General features: G+C 37.0%; 1 protein-coding gene across 1 annotated transcript in view; it reads left to right on the forward strand.

Moving 5' to 3' along the window:
- The first annotated feature begins 5,829 nt into the window (after positions 1 to 5,829).
- MROH2B (maestro heat like repeat family member 2B) overlaps positions 5,830 to 23,948 on the forward strand; it is a 62,656-nt gene continuing 44,537 nt past the window's right edge. Inside the window, exons 1-11 of the mRNA XM_074328967.1 lie at positions 5,830 to 5,985; positions 10,564 to 10,894; positions 12,034 to 12,095; positions 13,157 to 13,267; positions 14,569 to 14,728; positions 15,434 to 15,532; positions 18,163 to 18,317; positions 21,116 to 21,256; positions 21,617 to 21,709; positions 21,802 to 21,871; positions 23,579 to 23,692. Of these exons, the coding sequence (XP_074185068.1) occupies positions 10,867 to 10,894; positions 12,034 to 12,095; positions 13,157 to 13,267; positions 14,569 to 14,728; positions 15,434 to 15,532; positions 18,163 to 18,317; positions 21,116 to 21,256; positions 21,617 to 21,709; positions 21,802 to 21,871; positions 23,579 to 23,692 (1,033 nt within the window). The 5' untranslated portion in view covers positions 5,830 to 5,985; positions 10,564 to 10,866. The remainder of the gene's footprint in view (positions 5,986 to 10,563; positions 10,895 to 12,033; positions 12,096 to 13,156; positions 13,268 to 14,568; positions 14,729 to 15,433; positions 15,533 to 18,162; positions 18,318 to 21,115; positions 21,257 to 21,616; positions 21,710 to 21,801; positions 21,872 to 23,578; positions 23,693 to 23,948) is intronic.

Here is a 23,948-nt window from a genome sequence, read left to right on the forward strand (position 1 = left end):
GAGCTCCTCTCTGGTACAGTCCCTGGTGCTCACACACTCACCTCTCCTACCCACAGACAAGGATCTTCCTCCCCATGTCATCCATAGTTATGACTTGTTTTATATTTGTCTGCCACCTGAAATCCCGAGATCCAGAACTCTGCTCACCTTCCTGAGTAAGTATATTTCTTAGTTCCTCTAAAAACATTTATCTTTCTTCTCAAAACACATGTCTCTGGTCTCCTGCTAATCTCTCCCTACCGGCTGGCCAGTGTTACCAATTCCTAAATATTCCTATGACTGAGACCACGTAGTTCACAGCCTCTAAACTATTTTAAAATGTTTATTTTTAAATTTTATTTATTCAGCAAATATTTATTGAGCACCTAGTATATGCCTACCACTATTCTAGGAACTAGGAACGGAGAAATTAATAAACAAGGAAAATTCCCTGCTCATTTGAGATAGATACATTTAATTTGAGTTTTTTCTAAAAACTAGGAAGCACATTCAATAAGTTAGGAGACAAAACAATTAAAATAAAGTATAATGATCAACCTAAACAAATAAGGCTAAATTTAGCAGAATAATATATCTTTTTAATTGGCTTTAAAAACTCCTTTGCTAAAATGTAAGTTGGGGAAGATCTGATGTGCTGGCAGTTCAAGCAAAAAAATCTGTGAGTTAAGTAGAGCATAGAAACCCAATATGATGGAGCTGTTAAGAACAACAACAACAAGACAAAAACATAAATCTTAGGCTGATGTAAGAGAAGTTCAATGTCAACATTAGTATGGAATATTGTAATCAGTTATTGACAACATAGAGGGGCTTTTAAACACTAAGAGGAAAATGAGAAAGTTGCTAAGAGACGTGGAAACCACATTACTGGGAGAACTATTAAAAGATCATGTAGAGACTTCTTCCTAGAAAACAGAAAAATCTGTGAGGTGTAGAATGGCCCTGAAATTCTTTCCAAATATTTAAAGTACTGTCATAGATAATGAGAATAGTTTTCCTACTACAAAGGACAGATCTTCAACCAATCAGAGGCTTTCAAAAATCAAAGAAATTGGCTCATAAACTGGGCTTTCTAATAATTTGAGTGAGTCAAAATGGAATAGTCTCACTGTGTAAAAGCAGTAAAGCCCCTGTCTCTGGAAGTTTTCCAATAGAGGCCAAGGTGCCACCTGCTGAGAAGGGGAGGGGGAGTGAGGAAGAAGGTAGGAGTCCTACAGTAGGACATAGATGACTGTACGACCATCTAATATGCCCCCCAATTTTAAGGTTCTCTCAGCCATCCATACCACTCCACTGATACCAAAGGAAAGAGAGGTACTTTCCAGGCATTAGAAAAATATTCTGACAAGCTTGTTGATCCTCCTGCAGTGAAGAAAACTATATGTAACAACACATTCAGCACAAATTGAGGCAAAATGGCCCTTGTGAGAATTGCTAATTCAATTATTTAAAAGCTGTCTAAATTTACATATGCATATGGCACTCATTTAATAAATCTTAAAAGTGACACTTCTGGATGGAAGGAGAATTAACTCTGGGTGATGAACACAGAATGTGATATATAGATGATATATTACAGAATTTTACACTTGAAACCTATTAATTTTACTAACCATTGTCACCCCAATAAATTTTAATTAAAAAAAAAAAAGTGACACTTCTCGACAGGCAAGGGAAATATTTAAGTGCCAACAGATTTAAGAACCACAAATCTGTCTAAATACTATAACTTTTGAATGAGATACTTTGTCAATTCATAGTGCAAATAAGGCACACGTACAAGACACACACATGCTTTTTAAAGTATTCTTTCTTATATTGTATATTTTTGTCTTTATAAGGCAAGTGTATAGCTGAAATTATACAGCACTGCTGTTTTTAAGCTTATTTTCTCTTTTTTCTTAAAATTTTTTATTTGACACCAATGTTTTATAATTAAGGAAAACAATTATTCTGATGCAGCCCACATATTAAATCACAGTAGGCAGTAGATTTCATGTTAACCTTAAAACCATATGCAGTATTGTGATATATACATATATATCAGATGACCAAAATATATTTACCATATAAATTTGGTCTTCATCCATGGTTCCTGGCTCACAGCTTCCAAAATCCTTGGAATTTTCTAGTGTTAGGAGTGATAAATATGTCTTATGTTATGTTAATGAGGTGACTTTGGAAAACACATAAGCATAGGGGCTGGTTGCCAGGGGAGCTGAGCAGGTTATTAGAGGGTTGGAATTTTCAGTCCTACCCCTGACCTTCACTTTCCAGAAGGGGAAAGGGGCTGGGTACTGAGTTCAATCACCAGTGGTCAATGATTTAATCAGTCATGACTATATAATGAAGCTTCCATAAAAAAAAATAATAATAATAATAACAGGATTTGGAAAGCTTCCATGTTGGTGAACACGTGGAGATTGGGAAAAAGTGGAGTGTCTGGAGAGGTCATGGATGCTCCATGCCCTTTTCCCATACCTTGCCCTGCCATCTCTTCCATTTGGCTACTGCTGAATTATATTCTTTCATAATAAACTGGTAGTCTAGTAAATAGAATATTTTTCTGAGTTCTGTAAGCAAATTAATCAGACATGAGGAAGGTTTCATAGGAACCTCTGATCTATAGCTGATCTTTATAGCCAGTAGGTGATTACCTAGACTATTGACTGGTATCTGAAGTAGGAGAGAAGGGGCAATCTTGTGATACTAAGTCCTTCACCTGTGGAATCTGATTCTATCTCTGGGTAGATGGTGTTAGAAGTGAGTTAATTTCTCAGACACTATTGGTGTCCAAGAATTGCTTATTGGTGTTTGGCAACCACCTGTCCACACACCTACATAAGAATTTGGTGATCAGTCCACCGGAAGACCATATTCAGCATTTGTTTCATTCCACCAAAAACATGTTCCAAATAGTACAAGTAAACTATGTAGATTTTATTGATTGTTTAGTTAGGAAATTGGAAGAATTTATATCATTCTTTATATAGATATCAAATTTTTAAAATCAAAATCTACAGATTAAAAGAGGCTTAAGAGGCATATCAACTAATTGCAATGAAGGGATTATAATTGGGTCATACTCAAACAAATGAACTTTACAAAATATAATGATAGTATGAGGAAATTGAACTAAATATTTAATAATATTAAGAAATTATTGTTAAGTTTTTTAAATAATGGTATTATGCTTACATTTTCTTTGAGGACTCTTTTGAATCCTTAACTTGTAGAGAAACATTCTAAAATATTTGTGAATTAAATCATATGCTGTCTGGAATTTGCTTCAAAACAATCCATTAATGGAAGAAAGAGTAGGGGACATAGATGAAACATGATGGGCTATGACTTAATTATTGAAAGTGGTGATAGAAATATATGAGTATATGAGCATTCATTATGCAATCATTTCTACTTTTGTAAATGTTTGATATTTGCTATATTTTTAAAAATCAAATCTAATCTCACTTAGACATTTTTCTTCTCTCCCAAAGTCTTTCTTCAACAACCAGCCATGAAAATTTCCTATTTCACTACATTTTCTCTCAAACTCCTGTGTTTTCTCAAGCAATTCAACTCTCACCTTACACTTACAATCCTCAAACAGAGAAACAAAAGCCTTGAAGCTAATCATGCCCAGTCTATAAAGGACACATTAAAGATTATTAATTATGTGTAGAGTCTATCCTTGGGATCTTGCTTCTTATGCCAAAACAGCTGTTAAATCATGTAATCTAATTGCAATTCTCTTTGTATACCATTACACTGAAGGTTTTAAAACAAAGGACATGTATTATCATAAATGTTGTCATCTCAACAGCACCAAAATTCACGTGTGTGCGCATATGTATGCATCTCTGTCCACGTGTGTGATGGAGAAGCACAGAAGCTTAAGTAAGAGTTGAAAAATTAATTTTGAGAGCTTCTGAATTAAATAAAATAACAAACAAGTCAAAATGGAGTAAACATACAAATTAGGATAATGATATGAGGTATAGTCTCCATTTGAATCTATCTTTTATACCCTAAACTAATTTTATCATCTAGCCTTTACTCTCATTCACTATTTATGATTTACATAAGGCCAACTGCTAAACAAACACAGAAGGAAAATGATATCAAACATAGGAACTAAGTGGCTATATCTGGCTCTCACAGATTTAGGCTTAGGGCAATTTTGTGTACCTTAAATGTTTGGAACATAATAGGATTATTGTTCTGGCAGACACTCCGGACTATCTATCCAAAAAAATCCCCATAACTGTTTTCTTTCTTACCTCCCTCTATTGAGAGGCATGGAAGCCAAAATACATGATTTCCCAGACTCCATTCCAGTGAAGAGCCGCCAATTCTTACTAATAAAATGTGAATGAAATTCACTGTGGATATCTCCTTTCCCAAATTAAAAATGCTAATATCTCACATGGAGAAAGTTTTGTACTCTTCTACCTTCATTCTTCCTTGAATGCAAATATGAGTTCTACATGAAGGTATAGCAATTTTCTGGCAACTAAGAGGTCAAACACACACTAAAGATAGTAAAGCAAAAAATGAGAACGAGCCTAGATCCATAGCAGCATTGCTGAATGGCTGCTTTAGCTCTGGCTACCTGTTCCAGATGGATTTTTATATTTGAACAATAAAACACTATGTTTAAGCCACTGTGAAGAGTGTTTTCTTGCAGCAGGGGGGTGGGAGGTGGTGTTTATTTGCAAGGAAACATATTTCTATCTTACACACTCGTATTCCTAAGAGCAAAATAGGAGGCAGCAATTCACAAGATAGACACAACAGAAATACATATAAAAGAATGCTGGCAGACTTCTGCTTCTCGCAAAAATGAAGTAACAGGAATTGAATTTACCCTTCCACCTAAAATAACTGAAAAAACAGGCACGATATAAGAAATGACAGTTTTCAGATATGGAACACCTGTTAATGCAGAACATTGATTTCTAAGAGTGGAGGAAAATATAGGTTAGCCCCAGTGATTACCCAACCTTACTTCCTGAAGAACGTTTCTAAGCCCCCGAACAGGGTAGAGGAAGTCAAGTGGAGTTTGGAGGTCTCCCTGACTTTACGGTACAGTGTTGGGGGTCCAGCAAGCAGAATACTAAGAGAGGGGAGCTTCAAAAGGTGAAAGCTCTAGAGATTTGCAGAATATTCCCCTCCAGTCTTCAGTTGAGTGAATAGGGCATGTATATGAGGAAAATTGTGACTAGGAAATAAACCATGCAAAAGGAGAATAATCCCCAAAGCTCACACAGGCCTGGGAGTAATCCACATTTTCAACCAGCCAGAATGGAAAACTTCATAACTCAGGGAACATCAGGTAAGTATTCAGAAAGACATCACCTCATATTGGGGCCAAATTAGCTATATATTTAAGGCTGTCTGGTCCTTACACGTTACAAAACTTAAAATCAAGCTTGGAAAGAATCAAATTATTTCCAAGTAAATTAGCCATATCACAGAAGAAAGCTCAAAAAGATTCAACACCTGACAAGAAAAAAAATCTCGATGTCTGCCATCCAGTGAAAATATATATATATACAACCAATAAGAGGAAGAAAAAGAATCAATAAATAGAAACAGATTAAAAAATTGCATACTTTAGGTTGTAAAAAGCAAGGAAAATGATTGGTATGTTTGCTTTTGTAGAATTAATATACCATCAAGAAGCAGTAAGAATTTAAGGAATACTATTTTATAAAATAAAATAAAAAGAGAAATGCTTAAGAAGTAGTTAACATGTGAATAATTAATAATTAAGTAATTAACAATTAGACTGATTATGTTATAAGTATGGTTATTTCACAGAGTCCTGGAAGAACACTTTCTCTTAAAATCAGAAACCATACTCTTAAGACCGCAATACACATAATGCTGATGTAGGTGATGTTGGATCTGCCGGCAGTTTCTGAGTGTGGGCCAGGATCATATCTTGTGAAGCCGAAGAATGGAAACACGGACCAGGGAGAGGTAAAAAGTTTTAAAAAGAGTTTAGTTTATTGAGACAGGAGAAGAGGTTGCAGCTCCCGAGCGGGAGGGGGTGCGGAATGGGAGGTGCCCCATGACTGAGGCAAAAGCTCTTACTTTTATACCTTCCCTTGCCTGTTTGGGGAAGGGGAGCTGTTTGGAGAAAGGAACTTGTTTGAAGAAGGGAACTGGCACCTTCTAATGAAATTCCTCTACCAGGTTTGTTCTGCTTGCCCATCCTGGAGGAATTAGCAAAGTAACCCACTGTTTATCAGATCAGCTCCATTTGTCAGGCCAAAATGAATTTTATGATTAACCTCAAGGCCTTGTCACATTATGTCCTGGAGCAAAGGAGTGATTTCAAAACCTGAAGTTTTAGGGTATGGCTGTCTTTTGTTTATTCCACCAGGGACCTCCCTATCTACCTAGGGACATGCTAACTCTCCCGTATCAATGCTGCTGGAATGATGTGGTCTGCTTAGTCTGATTTTTGGTTAAGTAATAAATACGACAAGAACAACAAAAACAAATAGCAGATAACAATAAGTTACTGATAACTCAGTGCAACATCTTTCCCTTGCATTACTCATTTAATCTACACAGCTAACCATTATATAAGATGGAACTGAGGCTTAGGGTAAGTAACTTGATTACTAACATCTCTAATATTTATTAATGGATAGATTTACTTTTCTGCTTTATAAAGCACAAAATGGTGACATGGGCTCCAGGTTCATCTCCTCGAACTTCTCATCTTGGTGCACTAGAGAAGCAGATGAAGAGTGACATGTACTAACACAAGGACCAGCCAGGAAATTTACGTTAACCCAGAGCATGGTTTTGTGATGTGCCACCTTTCCAACAAAAACCGCTACTCGTATTTGAATGCTACTGGTAACCAGAAGTTGTATTATTTAAAATTTTATTTAATATTATACCATGGCTTCTTGACTCAGATGTTTTTGAAGAGTTTCATTTAATAAGTTGTTTTTATAGAACTCATTGAACAGCTGTAGGATTTTAATAGTTTCTATGTATAACATAAAAATATGCACATTTTAGGTTCCTCAAAAAATGAGGAAAAGAATTACCATATGACCCTGCAATCCCTCTCCTGAGTATCTACCCAAAAAATCTGAAAACATTTATACATAAAGACACGTGTGCTCCAATGTTCATTGCAGCTTTGTTTACGGTGGCCAAGACATGGAAACAACCAAAATGTCCTTCGATAGAGGAATGGATAAAGAAGTTGTGGTATATATACACAATGGAATACTATTCGGCAGTAAGAAAAGATGATATAGGACCATTTGTGACAACATGGATGGATCTTGAGATTATAATGCTAAGCGAAATAAGTCAGACAAAAAAAAGCAGAGAACCATATGATTTCACGGATATGTGGTATATAAACCAAAAACAACAAAAGAACAAGACAAACAAATGAGAAACAAAAACTCATAGACACAGACAATAGTTTAGTGGTTACCAGAGGGTAAGGGGGTTGGGGGGTGGGAGATGAGGGTAAGGGGGATCAAATATATGGTGATGGAAGGAGAACTGAGTCTGGGTGGTGAACACACAGTGGGATTTATAGATGATGTAATACAGAATTGTACACCTGAACTCTATGTAATTTTACTAACAATTGTCACCCCAATAAATTAAAAAAAAAAATCCACATTTTCATGGTACATCTAGAGACCACTGAAACTACCAAAATCATAAATTGGAAATGAGTTCTTAAAATTATTAAAGTAATCAAAAGACAACAGAGATATGTTTGTTTCTCTAAAAATTAAAAAAAATAGAAAGAAAAGTAAGAGGGTTTTTTTTTTTTATTTCTAAATATAAGATAGTAACCTAGAGGTAATAAAATTGTCTTTTAATCCTTAAAAATATAACACTAATGACTGTTTCTTTTAAGAGTTATTTACTTAGGAATTTACAGGACCACCCAAGTAATGCATTATGAAAAGCTGAAATTATGAAAGGATCCGACTTTAAATTATCTAGCAACTATAAAAGCTGAATTCCTCAGTCAAAAATATGATGTTTCATTTCACATTAACAGGACCTGATGGTTAAAACTTAGTCCTTCTAAAAGCTCTGGCCAAGGTCGAATGAGCTCCAGAAAGCAGAAAGCCAATTCTGATTCCAGGCCTCTAGGCAAAATCTTCAGAGATAAAAGGTTTCCTCTCTTCAAATTATAAAGTCAGGCTGTATTCTTCTCCTGGCACCTGTTAGTAACAAAGCTAGAAATGGCTGATATGAGAGGCATTTGAAAAACAATTTACTAGGAAATTACTTACTTATCTGCAGGGGCTTGAATTATCTGTCACTTGAGGGTGAAACCATTATATAAATCCATCTGCAAATTCTCAGCCCTGGGTTAAATTCTTAAGAACCTTCTGAATTCCTGAAGGGATGACTTTAAAAACATAATCTCAATTTTCAAATGCAGCCTGCTTAATAATATGTAGAACAGTAACTGCTGTTTACATGTGTTTCAGATTAGCAATTCATGGTTAATATCCCTTGAGGCTTATTAATCAAGAAACATTAATGAGGCTCAGGCATTATATTAGGCTTTGAGGTTACTCATGTGTCTTACTTTGCTGTCCACAGTGACAGGTGTCTTGCATTCAGTCCCTAGAAACTTCTCTGACCTCCTCTCCCTATAGTACTGGCTGCTGCTATCAGTGCAAGGAAGAAGGAGATCTCCATCCAGGGTGAATATATGGGTAAAAGTGTAAGAAATACCCTATCTACAAAAGATCCCAACACATAAAAATTCATTTATAAGTTTATCATTTAGGAATTAAAAACAACATTACAAATGATTTGGGTATTACCAAGAAAGTGAAAACAAAGTTACTTCATGCGGGAGATAATAATCCTTAGGTCAACTAATCTGATCTTCTCATTTTGCCATTGAGAATACAAACCTCTCAAAAGTCCAGAGAGGTTGACTTTTCCAGAGTAATACTACAACTAGTTTGAGGCAGAATTTAGATACAGTTCAAGTTTCTGAACTCCAAGTCTTACGTTGTTTTTTTCTCTTCCCTTTTACTTCATACATAAATCCTTCTCTGGAAAAGATTTCAGTATATATTTTGTCATAAGAACATAACTGAACACTACATACGTGCACTGAAAATAACAACTGTCTAACTCTTGACAAATAAGTAAAAATTCGATCATCTCCTAACTTCCCTAATCTCTATGAAGTCAAGCAAATCTTCATGCACAGAAATTCAGAAAAATGATTTGCCACCACTTACAAAAAGAGTAGTAAATTGATTATAACAATTACTTAAATGGCTAACTTTCTTCTTATTGATTCTATTGCACATTGTTCTTTAAGTTTCTAACAGCACAAAATTTCCAACATCTTAAATTTAATCCAAGAGTTTTAGGTTGTTTCTCATCACCTCATTACCTCTCCAACCCACTGATTCTTGGCCTAGGGTGAGGGAGTCGTGGTGCTGGAGATGAGCCACTGCAATTCTTGCCCAACCACAATGTAGACCCTTCAAATAACTGCTAAATTTTCAATTGTCCACTGATGGGTGATTGGGGAAGAATCTTTGCTTTTCTGACTTTAGTAAACCAAAGAATCACCAGCGATACTTGTTAAAAATACATATTTCTCTTCCTCATTCTAATTTACCAGGTCTGAGGTGGGCCTGGGAAAAGACATTTTAAATAAGGACACTGGGTGATTCTGTTACAAGGCACTGTGGACACACGAGAAAATAGTGATGCTGACTGAGGAAGCTGAAAATGTTCTTAACACCAGCGTACTGAGAAACTACAGTAAATGCAGTGCAAAATGTCTATGGAAAGAATGATGAATTCAAAGATTTAGTTGGAAACATTTGGCCTTTGAATCTGAAATAAATTATTGAAGGGAAGATAGCCAGAGAAGCAGCAGCATCTGAGAATTGTCCTGAGACCCTCCCCTCAGTCCCTTTCACACCCATCCTATAGCCTGCTAGTACCCCCTTCCCACTCCCTCTAACAACTGCCCCTTAATATATACCATCTGGACACACACTGGAAATTGTGGTCATATAGATTTAGGGTTAGGGAGGCATTGAGACCAGATGTAGGTTCATACTAACAAAATTAAAAGCATTATAACCAATACCAGGTCAGATAAAAAATGATTTGAAAACCAGAAGAGAAAATGGAGTCAGAGAAAAAGCCTGAGCCTGGACTGAGGCCAACTCAATGATGGGGATTGGACTGCGGGGGCGGGGGGGGGGGGGGGGGGGGGCGGGGCAGGGAGGGAAGCAGAGAAGACTTTGCTTTGCTGCTGTCAGTTGGACATTCCATTCAACTGCCCCTGGCAGCGATTCCAGTCCACTGAGCATGCCCAGTTTGTGCGACTGACTTTCACCAAGTAGAACAATCAACAAGATCACCATAAAGGCTTTACCAACACCAGGCCAGTGAAGTGACCACTGAAAATCATTCCCAAATTTGTGATCAATGGACCCAAGTTTAGGGAAAGGAGCGCCTTTGGTCTACAAAAATGGTTTGAGTTCCAGTCTCTAATTTCTACCTTCTCAGACAGATACTCTGGTCTCCACCCAAGGAACAATATTCAGTGAGATGCAGCCATTTTGTTGGTCAGCAGGAACTCAGAAGCAAGAAAATGTCATAGTGGTAGAATACAGCATCATCCTCCTCAACAGCAGCCCATCACTGGAAGCTTCCAGATCATTGTGCCGATCAAGTGGAAGACGGACTTTCATTTAGAGAACCTTATGTGAACTTTATATGAGAAACCTGCCAACCTGCTTCTTCAATCTTTAGCCTTACTATTTCTGATACTTAGGTGCTATCTCTTAGAAAGCCTGAAATAGCCAAGATATGACTCAGGGCACGGAAGAATCTGTAGGTAAGCACCATGGTACCCTGAGGAGTTAGGTGTTTTGTGTGTGTGTGTCACTATATGCATATGTGGGGTGGGGGGTGGTGTGCGTCACTTGGGAGGTCTGTACACCTTAAAGGTTTTATGAAAAGCTGTGCTAAAGTAAGATTGTCTCTCTCCACTCCCCTTATTCCAAAATAATAAAATCACACTGATTATAAACAACCAATAATAGACTAGGAGCCTGAGAGATGATTGTGCCTTACCTTCTATCTGAGGAGAAGTAGCTGCAACACAAAAAAAGACAGCTTCTTGTTTAATCTTAAATACTGGAAGAAACCTTTGGAAATATTTTCTCCCAATTTTCAAGTATGGTTGCCTTTCTGCTTTGCCAAAACGACAGCGCTAAAGGACTACATTGTTTGATTTGGAGGCTTGTGGGAAATCACCACCTCCAAAAGTAGCTCTCCTACCAAGTTGCCAAACGGCCTAAAATTGCTCCATTTCTTGACTCACATATTTTTTTTTCACTTTTCCAGAATACTTTATTCAAATACAAATACTCCTTGAGAATGCTCCTGAAAATGACCTAAAAGTTAAAATCTTTTAGGTCATTATCAGAAAAGAGTAAGTTTCCATGGACTTGGAACTATAAGAGGGACCTGGCAGGGCCAGAAGGGAAAGCAGAGGGAGACAGGCTATGAAAAAAGAAGACGGAGGGTATATTGAGGGAAGAGCACAGTACCACACCATTACCTTGCCATGCTGAGGCCAGGTTTAAAGGATTCAGCACATGGAACCTGAGGGCTGACCCTTGCCAGAGGGGCTGTAAGGCGATGCTTACATAACTGGAGAGATAAATAGGAATCTAACATCTTTTATCTTCCCCTCCACATATAATTTAGGTTTTGAAAAAATACTAAGCATCAGCTATTTTCAAGTATGTCAAGTATGTGAAATATGAATAAGACATAGATCCTGACAAGAAAGAGCTGGCAGTTAAGAAGAAGAGGGGGAGAGCAAGACAGAGGGAGAGGGGATAAGGGAAGAGAAAGAAAAGGGGAGAGAAAGAGAAATCGAGAAAGAAAAATTTCCTGTGACTCTTGCATAATAATGAACAGGAGAACATTTTGGCACATACTTAATTTTTTTTCTGTGCATTTTAGAGACTTTTGGAGATATTAACCTCACTCTCGGCATGCTGAACAAGGAAGATAATATTAGCAAGGTAAGGAAAATAGAGAAACATCTCAAAAGTCCCTAAAAATCTCCCTTACTCATCTGTAATGCTATTTCACAACTGGAGATTTTTTCCCTCTATTTGAAGGCTATTCCAGCTTCATTAACGTTTCATAAAATAACAATAGCTACGTTTCATTGAACACATCTACGAGGTAGAGAGCTAGATGCTTTCCAAACAATAGTGAATTGTATTATAGTCACTCCTCAAAACTTTATGAGGTAGGTATCAAGATTTCCACTTGACAACTAAGAAAAGTGAAGCATAGAGAAGCTACATGACTTGTCTAAGGATAGCAGGGCTCCATCCACGCACAAGTCTGTCTGACTCCAGAAGAATGCTCCTAATCATTATTTAATGTAGCTTCCCTGTGAAGGGCAGTGTCTACACATTTATCTCAATCCAGTTGACATACCTTACTACATATTAAAATCCTTTATGCAGAGGGAGTTATTCACATTTCAAACCTGGGTATAGTACCTCGAGGTGGCATGTTTGCAGTTGTTGGAGATTTCAGAACACCAGTTTTTCATCTTCCAAAGGCCACATCGCTACCTAAGCAATTTAGAAGAGCCCTCACACACAACATCCGGTCAAGCCGTACAATTCCCAGAGGCTGCAGCGCTATCAAAAAAGATCTCCCTTAGGAACAAGCTTCTTAGCTTAGCAGACCCGTTGGGAATCACACTGCATTCCTTAGCACCACAGTCACAACCTAAACAATTAGGTTGATGGACATTTCCATTCCCGAGTGCCCTACAACAGTGATTTTCAAGAGACTTTGATGAGTCAGGTAGCCTACCCCGGCAGTCAATTTGATTTTGGATAGAAATGTAGTCACGTTAAAGGTTTTAGAATGAACTTTGCTCAACATAAAAGCCTTTGTCTCCTAAAGAAGCATATTACACTCCGGAAGTCCCAATTAAGATACATTAAATCCATTGTGTAGTAGAAACACATTGTTTATTTTAATGGTGTTACTCATTGGACTTCATCTGATTCCTTTAGTTTTCAACTCAAATTTCTGTGCATCCTTTGTAACTTCACAGGAAGAGATTTATAGTCATCTCACTCCCATTATTCAGAATGCTGACATCTTGGATGACGCCATTGTCCACAGGTTGATTTACTATGCTTCTAAGGACATGAGAGATGACAATGTAAGTTTGATTGCTGATAATGAATCAGTGTCAGAACTAGCAACAAGTCTTTAAGTGGCCCAACTGCACCCATATAGACATATATTAGCTTTTTCTATATCACTGCAGAACCACAAATCACTTTCATTTGTTCTTCATGATAACTTGGATACAGTACCTATTATTTACCTTTTCACAGATGAGGAAACTGAGGCAAAGCTAAGATAGCCTTTAGAGATAATATTATCCAATCCACTTTTAGATGAGGAAATTGATGCTTAGAGAGATTTTTTTTTCAAAGTAACACAGTTATCTATTCACAGAAATAATAACTAGAAATTAGTTTTCATGTGCCTACTTATCTATGCACACCAGGCATTGAATCTGACAAATTAATTGTAGAAATAGTTTGAGCCCTAGGAAAATGGTATTTTCTTCCAGAAAGGATGTTTATTTGTTTATCTGCCAAGTGCAGTTACAAGCCACGATTAATTTCAGAGCTTGAGATTTTCTGGGCAAGTTCTGTGACTCAAAGTTGGACTACAGTCCTTGAAGGACCAATTTAACCTTTCTTCTGAATGCAGCCTGTGGGGTCTTATCCCAAAAGATGGGAGGTGGGATGACCAGGGTCTCACCATTGGTTGGTCCTGAATTCTGATTATTGTCCCAAAATGCTGCAATGCAGCCTTAAACAAAGGGCTTATCTCTCTGGATTCCCAATTTTTTCCAGATCTCAACTCAGTAACTTATTCCACACCAAAATGTGAGGTCTCTGACATTTTTCTGAGTATATGTTTTTAAATATCTTGTCCAGCTCTTTTTATTCTCCTCAGGAGTAGGGTTGATCAAATATACCTACTTCATTATTACCAAAAGCAGAAGTCCCTCCACTCATCTCCAATACCAGAAGTATTATTAGGTCAGGACAGTACTAAAACCCAACGCTCTAGACTCCTAGCCCCGCTTTTGTTGTAGTTGTTGTTTTCACCATAGCCTTAAGACTTTCAACCATAGTAATTCATGTCACTCAAAACATAAAACATAAATTCTATGTTCATGGTACCTGACCCTTTAGCAAGAAAACGTGTACTGACCCCAAGCTTATAAGAACCCTATTAAAATCTGGTTTTAAAGTGCATAAAAATTACCTCTGCTTTCCCAGCTACTGACATCTACCCTAGGTACTCTAGGTTTGTAAACAGCCCATTCTCCCTCTATTCCAAAATGAGGGGAACTTATAATATTAAGTATTCTACTTCCTGTCTGCAGACTCACTCTGCTCTTTCTCTAGTTGTTATTGTTATTTTTCTTTTCTTCCTCAGATCCTCAGGGAAATCAGAATGCTAGCTGGCGAGGTTTTGGTGTCTCTTGCTGCACATGATTTCAACTCTGTGATGTATGAAGTACAAAGTAACTTCAGGATCCTCGAGCTACCAAATGAATTTGTTGTGCTTGCCCTGGCCGAACTGGCAACCAGCTATGGTATGGAGGGAATACTCTCCACGTACTCCTGGGAAACAACTACCCCAACTAATTGTTGAAAACCCCAATGCAAGCAAATGGCAAAAGGGAGAGCATCTCTACCTTGTGCCAAACTATAGAATATATAGGTAAAGGGATTTGGGCAGTTGTTTATGAGCATAAACAACTCTGCAGACTGCCATTGGTTTATGCTGCTCGGAATTTGGCTGGACTCTCTCCCATCCTCACCTTCCCTTTCATCCCACTTTGTGTTTGTAGAAGCACATTTTCCACAAGGTATATTCTGCAAACCACTGAACACTTGCATGAAGTAAGGGTTCCTTATGATTTTTTTTTCTACACCACTTTATTTGACAGATATTCATTGAGCACCAATTGCCTTTGCTGGGCCCTAGGGATACAGGAAAGTTCTGGTGGGAGGGATGAACACTAATAACATAATTATCCAGGTAAAAAATTGCTACTGAACATAGGTAAAGGTACTTGTATATACCAAATGTACCTTGTTACACCAAATCATTCCTTGATTCCTTAACGATAGCCCGGAATTATGGCAGGGGAGGGACAGAGGAGAATGTGTTCCTACTGCACCTTACCTACCTCCCCCACACAGCTGTGCATTGCTTGTTGGTGACATGAGGAGCAGTCCCAGAATCTGCAGAGTGAGAAGATAATGCTTCTCTCCTCTCGTGCTCCTCACTGCAGTGTCCCAGAGTATTCCCTTCATGATGATGACCCTGCTTACCATGCAAACCATGCTCAGGCTGGCCGAGGAGGAAATGATGAAGGGAGCCTTCTGTATCGGTGGGTATCCCTGTTAGTTTCCTCTTGGTTAACACCAGACTATGATTTTTTCTTTTATCTTATTTTTCGTTTTACTCTAGTCTTGTCCTTTCTAATAATAATGGCTACCATTTATCGAGTGTTTACCCCACAGAAGATTCTCTGCTGGGAGTTATCTCTCTCAGTCCTCACAACTCTACAAAGCAAGTACTTATTAGACCATTTTACAGCCAAGAAACTGAGGGTCATGGAAATTAAGCAATTTTCCCAAGGTGTGACACAGTCAGCGAGATGTAGAGGTGGCATTCAAACCCAGGCCTATATAACCACCCAGTCTATATTCTTTCCACTGCCATATACGGGCTCCATTTCTATTAGCCTCCTTCTTTCATTGGATCACAGTTTCTCCACAATCATTATGAAAGCTTACCTGCTCTTACCAGTTGGGTAAAATTTAGCATCTCTTTATAATGTAACATTGTAATAATAAGTAAACAATCTAATCAAAATATAAGCAATCATAAAATCAAGAAAAATAGGTAAACAAATTATAGTCATAAATCCCCTCCACCCGAAACTGAAATGTATCTACAGTAATCAAGAGTCTACAGAGAACATTCCTAGGAAAATGTATTTATAGTACATGAGGGGCTTCCTGGATGAATCTGGAGACCTGGATTCTTGTCTCTGATCTGCCAGTGAGCCATCAGCTGCCTCTGCCCTCTCTCAATCTCAGTTTCTCCCCTACAAACATCAAATAAAGTGAGTTCTAAGATTCCTTCTACCCCTAACATGCCCAATACTACCATTTATATACTATTTAAAAGCCCATGCTGTCAGGAATGTCTTCTTTACCCATCAACCAAGTTCTTCCTGTTTTACTTTGTTCATTTCCTCTTGTTCTGTCCTCAATGAAGGTAATATTTGTATCTGACATATATTGAGAATTAATTATGTGCCTGGGCACTGCCTTGGGTATTTCATTTAATCGTCACAGCAACCTCATTAGGTAGATAACATTTTTCCTTCATTTTAAAGATGAGAATATTAAGTCTTAGAAAGGTTAAACAGCTTGCTTGAAGTTGCTCAGCTAGCATGTGGCAAAGCCAAGGATTGAACTACAATGGTCTGATTTGAACAACTAGACTAGATTAGCACACTTTTCAATACTTTTTACTATCCCTACTTTCAATCACAGCTAACATTGTGTTCTGCAGATAAACTTTGGCACTTCTAATAGCATTTTTACTGCAAAATTAACAACTGAAAAAGTAGAAGGAAATAAAATCAGAAATGATCATAGCAATGAATAAGGGAATTCTCTGTCTTTGTATTATAAAGTTATCTGGTGTCCTTGGGTCCTAAAGCAACTTTTGTCTTGCTTCCACTAAAGAAAAAGTAAAAAATTTAATAGCCATCATTCCACTCATCTATCTATTCATTCCATCAATCAGCAAATAAGCAGATATTGTACTCATTGCTTCGTATACCATCAATGGACAAGACATCATTCCTTCTCTCATGTTCCTTATAGGCCAGGGCAAGACATACACAAACACAAAACATGCACAAAAGATTATGTTTAAATGTAGCAGAAGATGATGAGAAAGAGTTTAGAGGGAATGTGAATGAACCAAAAAGTGGCCAGATTTAAAGGTAAGATACTTGACTTCTTTTCTAGAGTTTTCTTTGCATGTGAGATATCTTTGAGAGAGCAAACTATGAATTTTTTTATCATCAATAAAAACAGTAGAATGAGGGCTAAAGCAAAACATAGTATTATTTGATGCATTTGATACAAATATATAGGGGTTAGTGGCCCAATTTTTGTAGGCCCCAGCTCTTGTTAAATGTTATTGAAGGAAAACAGACTCATAGGAAGATATACAAATCAGAAGTATACAAGTTGATGAACTGTCACAAAGTAAGTTTATCCATTTGACCACCACTCAGGTCAAGAAGTGGGACCTTAATAAAACCCTAGAAGCCCCCCTCATCTTTTTCTTCTAATCATCACCTTCTCTATCCTCTCAATCTTGACTTCTAATACCACAGATTAGATTCAAGCATGTTGTTTTATGTAGCTGTAGTCTATTTTCATTTCTATATACTATTACATGTCTACACTATAATTTATTTTTCCATTCTGCCTATCAGCAGATATTTGGGCTGTTTTCTGTTTGAGGTTCTTATTTAAAAACAACAACGTAATATGGATATTCTTGAACAAGTATTTTAGTGCCTATATGTATGCATATCTAATGATGTAGGAGTGGAATTTCTGGGCCACCGAGAACACATACTCAACTTTGGTATATAATGTCAAACAGTTTTCCTAAGTGTTTGTATCTAGTCATACTCCCAAGAGCAGTACATAAAAATCCAACTATACCTTAATCCTGCCAACACTTGACATTGACTGTCTTAAATTTTAGCCATTCTGGATGGTATGTAGTAGTATCTCATTATGGTTTTATTTTACATTTCACTAATGTGGCTGCACACATTTTTTATGTTTATTTGGTATAGTCATAAGATTTTATAGAAACTATTACACTATATACTAATTATTAGTACTCTCATCTCAAATTATTTTATGGTCCTTCCCATCTTTATATTTTTCTCAGTCTATGGTTGTTTTTAAAATGCAGCCCTTGAGAAGTTCAGCAAGGCCATTTACAAGTATATCAACCACTGGAGAGATTTTCCCTATCCTAGATTGGATGCCAACCGACTATCTGACAAGATCTTCATGCTGTTCCGATATATAATGGACAAGTGGGCCCCCATGATCTCACCCACGCAAGTGAGTGGGGGCCTCATCATGCCTCTAATGAGCTCTCCTTCCATGCTTGTTGAACTTCTTCTTTTCTTTTCACATGATTATTTATTTCAGTTCTTTTGGAAAGCTATGGGTTGTATTTCATCAAGTTTATCAACTCTTTGGTTTTTCCTATTTCAAAACACTATTGATTCTTTCAACTAATATTTATTGAGTCTCCATGACATGCCAGATGCTATTCTACATGTTGGTGGTGCAGCAGAGATTAAACAGACCAAAATTCCCACTCTTATGGAACTGGCATTCCAGTATGTGGAGAGCACAATAAACAAGATAAGATGAGTAAAATACATAGAGTGTTAGCTATTTCATGTCTTATACATAATAACCCACACTTGGGCTGAGTCCTGATTTGGAAAAACAGTATAACAATTAAATGAAATAACATCTAAAGAATATACTTGGCTGTTTGAAAATATTGTAATGCCTTACCGAGAATAGATCACAAAGTGCATATATACATATATCTATATATCTATATAGATAGATGATGGATAGATAGATAGATAGATAGATAGATAGATAGATAGATAGATAGATATAAGCCTATCCTTAACTTGCTTATTTGCTATAATTTTTTAAAGTAGGCTAAATTATATCCTATTAAGATCTCTTTATTGCTATGTTATAAAAGATTTAACACTTAGCTACCTTCTCTAGTTCAGTTTCTTTTCTATACTTTAAGCTATTAAAGCATTTATTTTTTAACATGCTTGGGTAGTTAAATCATTAGCAAACATGGAACTTTTAAAATATCCTGTAGAAGTCTTTTCTTCAAGACACTTGGAAAATAAAATTTAATACACATTTGATGACAACATTCCTAGGTTTTCACAAGAAGAGTTAGGCAAGTGACAAGAAGGTACACAAAGTGATAAGAGAGCACAGAGAGAAAAGCTCTTAACTCCCATGGTGAGCACTCTAAAGGCTATAACATTGGAAGTGAGCTTGCAGCCCATGAATTCATTTACTACAGGGAAGGTGCATTCCCTAAAGAGGGAATAAAAGCTACTGAAGTACAGGTAGGAGATGGGATTACATGCACACTTGAATGAGAAAGGGAAGGGGACACAGGATAGAGGATATAGAAGCAGAAAGAAATGAAACCAGAAAGGTCTTAGCCACGTAATGAAGAACCTTGGATGCTACTCAGGAACTTGAATTTCCTTTTTAAGAAATGAGACACCTTTAACAGATTTTAAACCAGGATTTGAGTGACAGAAAAAACATTGTTATATCAATGTTAAAGATGGATTGAGTATAGAGATGGAGTAAGACAATACTATTGGAAGGCTATAGAAATATTCCAGGTCATAAATGCTAAGGGAATCAATTAATGTAATATCAATAGTTCAGATCAAAGGAGTCAGATGCTGAAAAATAAAATCAACAGGACATGGCCATTAATTGGCTATGTATAATGAGGGAAATGGAGGCACCTATGATGATTTTTAGATTTCCAACTTGAGTGATTTCTGGAGCCATTAATCAAGATGAGAAAAATAGGAGAAATAACACATTTGGAGCAATAAAAACATGGGTTTAATTTTAGACATTTTGACTTGAACATCTATGGGACATCCAAGTGGAGATATTAGTACATTTGGAGACAGTCAGAATTGACATTAAAACGAAAAGCAAAAATTGGATATACAAATTTGTATGTCATCTTTATATAAATGACAACTGAATAAATGATTGTGGATAGAGTTATTCAAGAAGAGTAGATAGTGTGGAAAAGTGTCAAAAATAGAGTTCAAGGAATGGGCATCAATATTTAAGGGAAAGGCGAACAGAGAACTCTTGATAGAATTGAGAATGTGCTGGTAAAGGTGGAGGAAAACCAAGTAGAACAAGATCTTACTAACTTAGAGAAGAGGAATTTTTAAGAAGCAAAGAGAGATCTAGAATCCATTGACATAGTGCTCAAGCAAGAAAAATCTTGAGAAGTGTTAATTTCATGGAAATGTGCTAGAAGAACCATATAGCTGACACACAGTCTTGAGTGAAATAAATGGTTGTCATTATTAGCCACTCAGTTTTGAAGTGGTTTACTATACAGCAAAATTTAGCTGGTAGAAAACAATTCATCACATAATACAAGGTAGAAAAAGCAGAATACAGAACTATATATTAAAGAACTATGTCAATTTTTAAGAAATTAAAATGTATAGAAAAGAATAAGTCAAATAAAAAACATATTAAAAATAGACCAAGCAGTGGTTGTCTATGAGTACTGTGGGTACTACGTTTTTTTCTTCATCATTCATTATTACGTTTGTATTTTACGCTTCTTCATTTTTTTATGTCAATGCAAGCCAGATTATAGTGGATTGAGGGAAGTGGAAACAACAAATGTAAATCACTCCTTCAAAAAGCTTTGCTCTGAAAGAAAAGAGAAACAGCAGTGGGTGAGGATAATAGTGGGGTCAAAGTGATACGAAATCAAAGAATTTTTTTAATATAAAAGAAAATTTAAGTTTGCTAATATAATGAAAGAAAAAAGGAGCAAATATTGAAATGAGTATTAACATAGATATAAATATAAATACAAATATAAATATCTCTGCCTTATGCAATGATCTTAACCTAAACATTTTTTAGTTTTTTAAAGAAATCTTTCTTAGTTGAAAGCAGTGAGGAAAGTTTTTCTTTTTTTTTTCGGTGGTGGGGGGGGTGGGTCTAAAGCTCCTGGTACTCTAGGAAATGTACAAAAAGCATAATGAAGTACTAAAAACAGTATTTGTTTGCTGCCTTTACAGACTTTGTCCATCATTAAGGCCCATGGTCCCGCAGTGAGTCTGCTGCTCCATAGGGAAGACCTCTGTGAATACGCCCTGGGCCAGGTACCCTGGCTCCTGAACCAGTATAAAGGCAAAGAGATTGATTTCCATGTCACTCAGGTACGAGCCACACTCTAAAGGAGTGTCAACTGCCAACCATCCTAAGAATATTAAGTCCCAAGAAGGCTTAAAAACTTAAATACCTGTTTGGGCAGGTGAACTGTAGTAGCTCTTGGGGAATATGAGGTAGACAAGAGGGTGGCCTAGCTGGATGATAGAAATTCCAAAAAGAGATCATTTATTTTATTTTCAAGCTGCTGAGGCACTGAACAAGGTAGAGGGGCCAGAATCATTAAAGAAAACATAACTGCAGGAAGGTGATCGGTTTGTTCTCACAAAATATAATCATTTGCCTTTCACATCCTGTGCTTGCCGCTTCACGGGCCGCCTCCAACTAACCTGTGAGAGCTTTCATTCTAGAGTCTAAAACAAATACTGACTGCAGCAGTCCTTTATGACATTGGCCTTCCAAAGGGCTTGAAAAGAGCCATCTTCATCAATTTACTCGACCAGGTGAGAAAGCTACACTGTCCAACCTGATTGTTTCTTTTTCACTGGTTTTCTGTTTTTAACAATCTACAACCTAGTTTTTCCTTCTCATTCAGGTGTGCAGAGTTCAAGAGCCTCCAGTCAAGGAAAATGAAATTGAAGCTTCAAGTTGTTTCCTCATTTTAGGTAGGAGCAAGCATCAGGAGGGCACTTAGGAAAAATTTCTTAAAGTGATGACGACGACAATGATGACGGGTTTGCAAACTCTCCCAGTAGGTGCTTTCACACATATGCACAGTATGTGTTTCAACGCATAGTATTCTGTGCCTGTCCCTTCCTACCTGTTCCCAAGAGGAGCACAATATATAAGGTGACCAATCATTTCAGGACTAAAGGACTTCCGAGCAGATAAAACTTTCATTTCTAAAACCAGGAAAGTCCCAAGTATATTTTGGATATTAACCCCTTATTGGATATATCATTAGCAGTTATTTTTTCCATTCCATATTTTACCTTTTCATTTTGTTGATGGTTTCCTTTGCTGAGCTGAAGCTTTTTAGTAGTCCCATTTGCTTATTTTTTGCTTTGGTTGCCTCTGCTTTGGGTGTCAAATCCAAAAAATAAAATAAAATAAAAAATAATTGCCAAGACCAACGTCAAGGAGCTTGCTCCCTATGTTTTCTTCTAGGAGTTTTATGGTTTCAGATCTTCTGTTCAAGTCTTTAATCCATTTTTATTTTACTTTTGTGTATGGCGTAAGGTAGGGATTCAGTTTTGTTTTTTTGCATGTAGCTATCCAGTTTTCCCAGGATGATTTACTAAAGAAACTATCCTTTCCCCATTGAATATTCTTTGCTCCTTTGTAAAAAATTAATTAAACATATGTGCATGGGTTTATTTCCAGGCAAACCAAGGGGAACTGGTAACCCTATGAATAGGCAATGTGTTTTTTCTTTGTATTTGAGATTATTTCAAAATGTGCAAAGCCCAAAATCACGCTTTTTTCTCCTGATCATCTCTTAGTATCTATTTCTTGTCTGTCTGTCTGTCTGTCTGTGTCTGTCTGTCTGTCTGTCTCTCTCTCTCTCCTTCACTCTTTCCCTTTTCCTCTTGCTCTCACATCACAATCTCATCCATTGCCTGGTTAGAATACTTGGCAGAGGTTGTAGAGAAGGCACTGAGGTCTCAGGGTCAGGATACAAAACTATGTTCCAACATAGTCCCTGAGGATGAAAGACAAGAGCAATCCTATACCTCCTCCCACACTGCCACGCTCCCCAAAATATGTCATTTCTACCACTTCATTGCAGAGTTTTCTCCTAAGTGACATCTCTTTTTCTATACTTTCCTCTGCTCTATGCCGCAGCCTAATGAACTGCTTCACTTTATCTCTGACAATTTCCAACCCAAACTGCTTTACTCTAGCCAGGCCTTTCCCACCCTTCTTTACTTCCTGCAGGGGACCCATGTTTCTTTTTATCTCCACAGCTGGTAAAGCATCACTCCAATCTCTGTCTCTGTGTTCACAAGGGGCTCTCCTTGTGTCTCTGTGTCTCCTCTCCTTTTCTTATAAAGATACCAGCCATATTGAATTAGGACCCACCCTAATGACTTCTGTCAATTAATCTTAATTTGATTGTATCTGCAAAGAACCTATTTTCTAAATAAAATCAAATTCACAGGTATGAACAGAGGTGGGCCTAAGTATAAAAAGCTCTCTTAGGTGACCAAACTGCTTAGTTTTGTGATACTAAAGAAGCAAGGATGTAGTAAAAACTATTACCAACCTAAAAGTGACTTTGAGAATCCTCATGAAATTCCCCTCTTCTCCACAAGTATTTTACTTAAAGTGAAAATGAGTTCTTATGACCTCTGTATTTCTTAAACCTGCAGCTCATTCCAACCCTGCAGACCTGATGGAATTTTTTGATGAACAAATGAGAAGTAATAATGAAGTCATTCGAAGGGGAATCTTGATTTTGTTAAGATCAGCTATCAGTGCTGAAGGTAAGCAATAGGGATAAAGCCAGAGGGCTTGCTTTGTACCAAGGAGAAAACCAAAGCTTATGCATGTTCTAACCCTGTCCTATGTCTTTGGGATATTTACAGAACATACTCGAGTGAAGTTCTACCTTCTTGGTTGCCTACAGTCTATTTTTAAACAGGCATTTTCAGTTACTTCTCTTCTTTCATGACATTTATGGAGGCATTGAGTTGACAATGACAAGTAGAATATTTGAGAATTGAATTCAGAATTTAGAAG

This window comes from Rhinolophus sinicus, linkage group LG03, assembly GCF_036562045.2.
Source record: "Rhinolophus sinicus isolate RSC01 linkage group LG03, ASM3656204v1, whole genome shotgun sequence".
Lineage (NCBI taxonomy): Eukaryota > Metazoa > Chordata > Mammalia > Chiroptera > Rhinolophidae > Rhinolophus > Rhinolophus sinicus.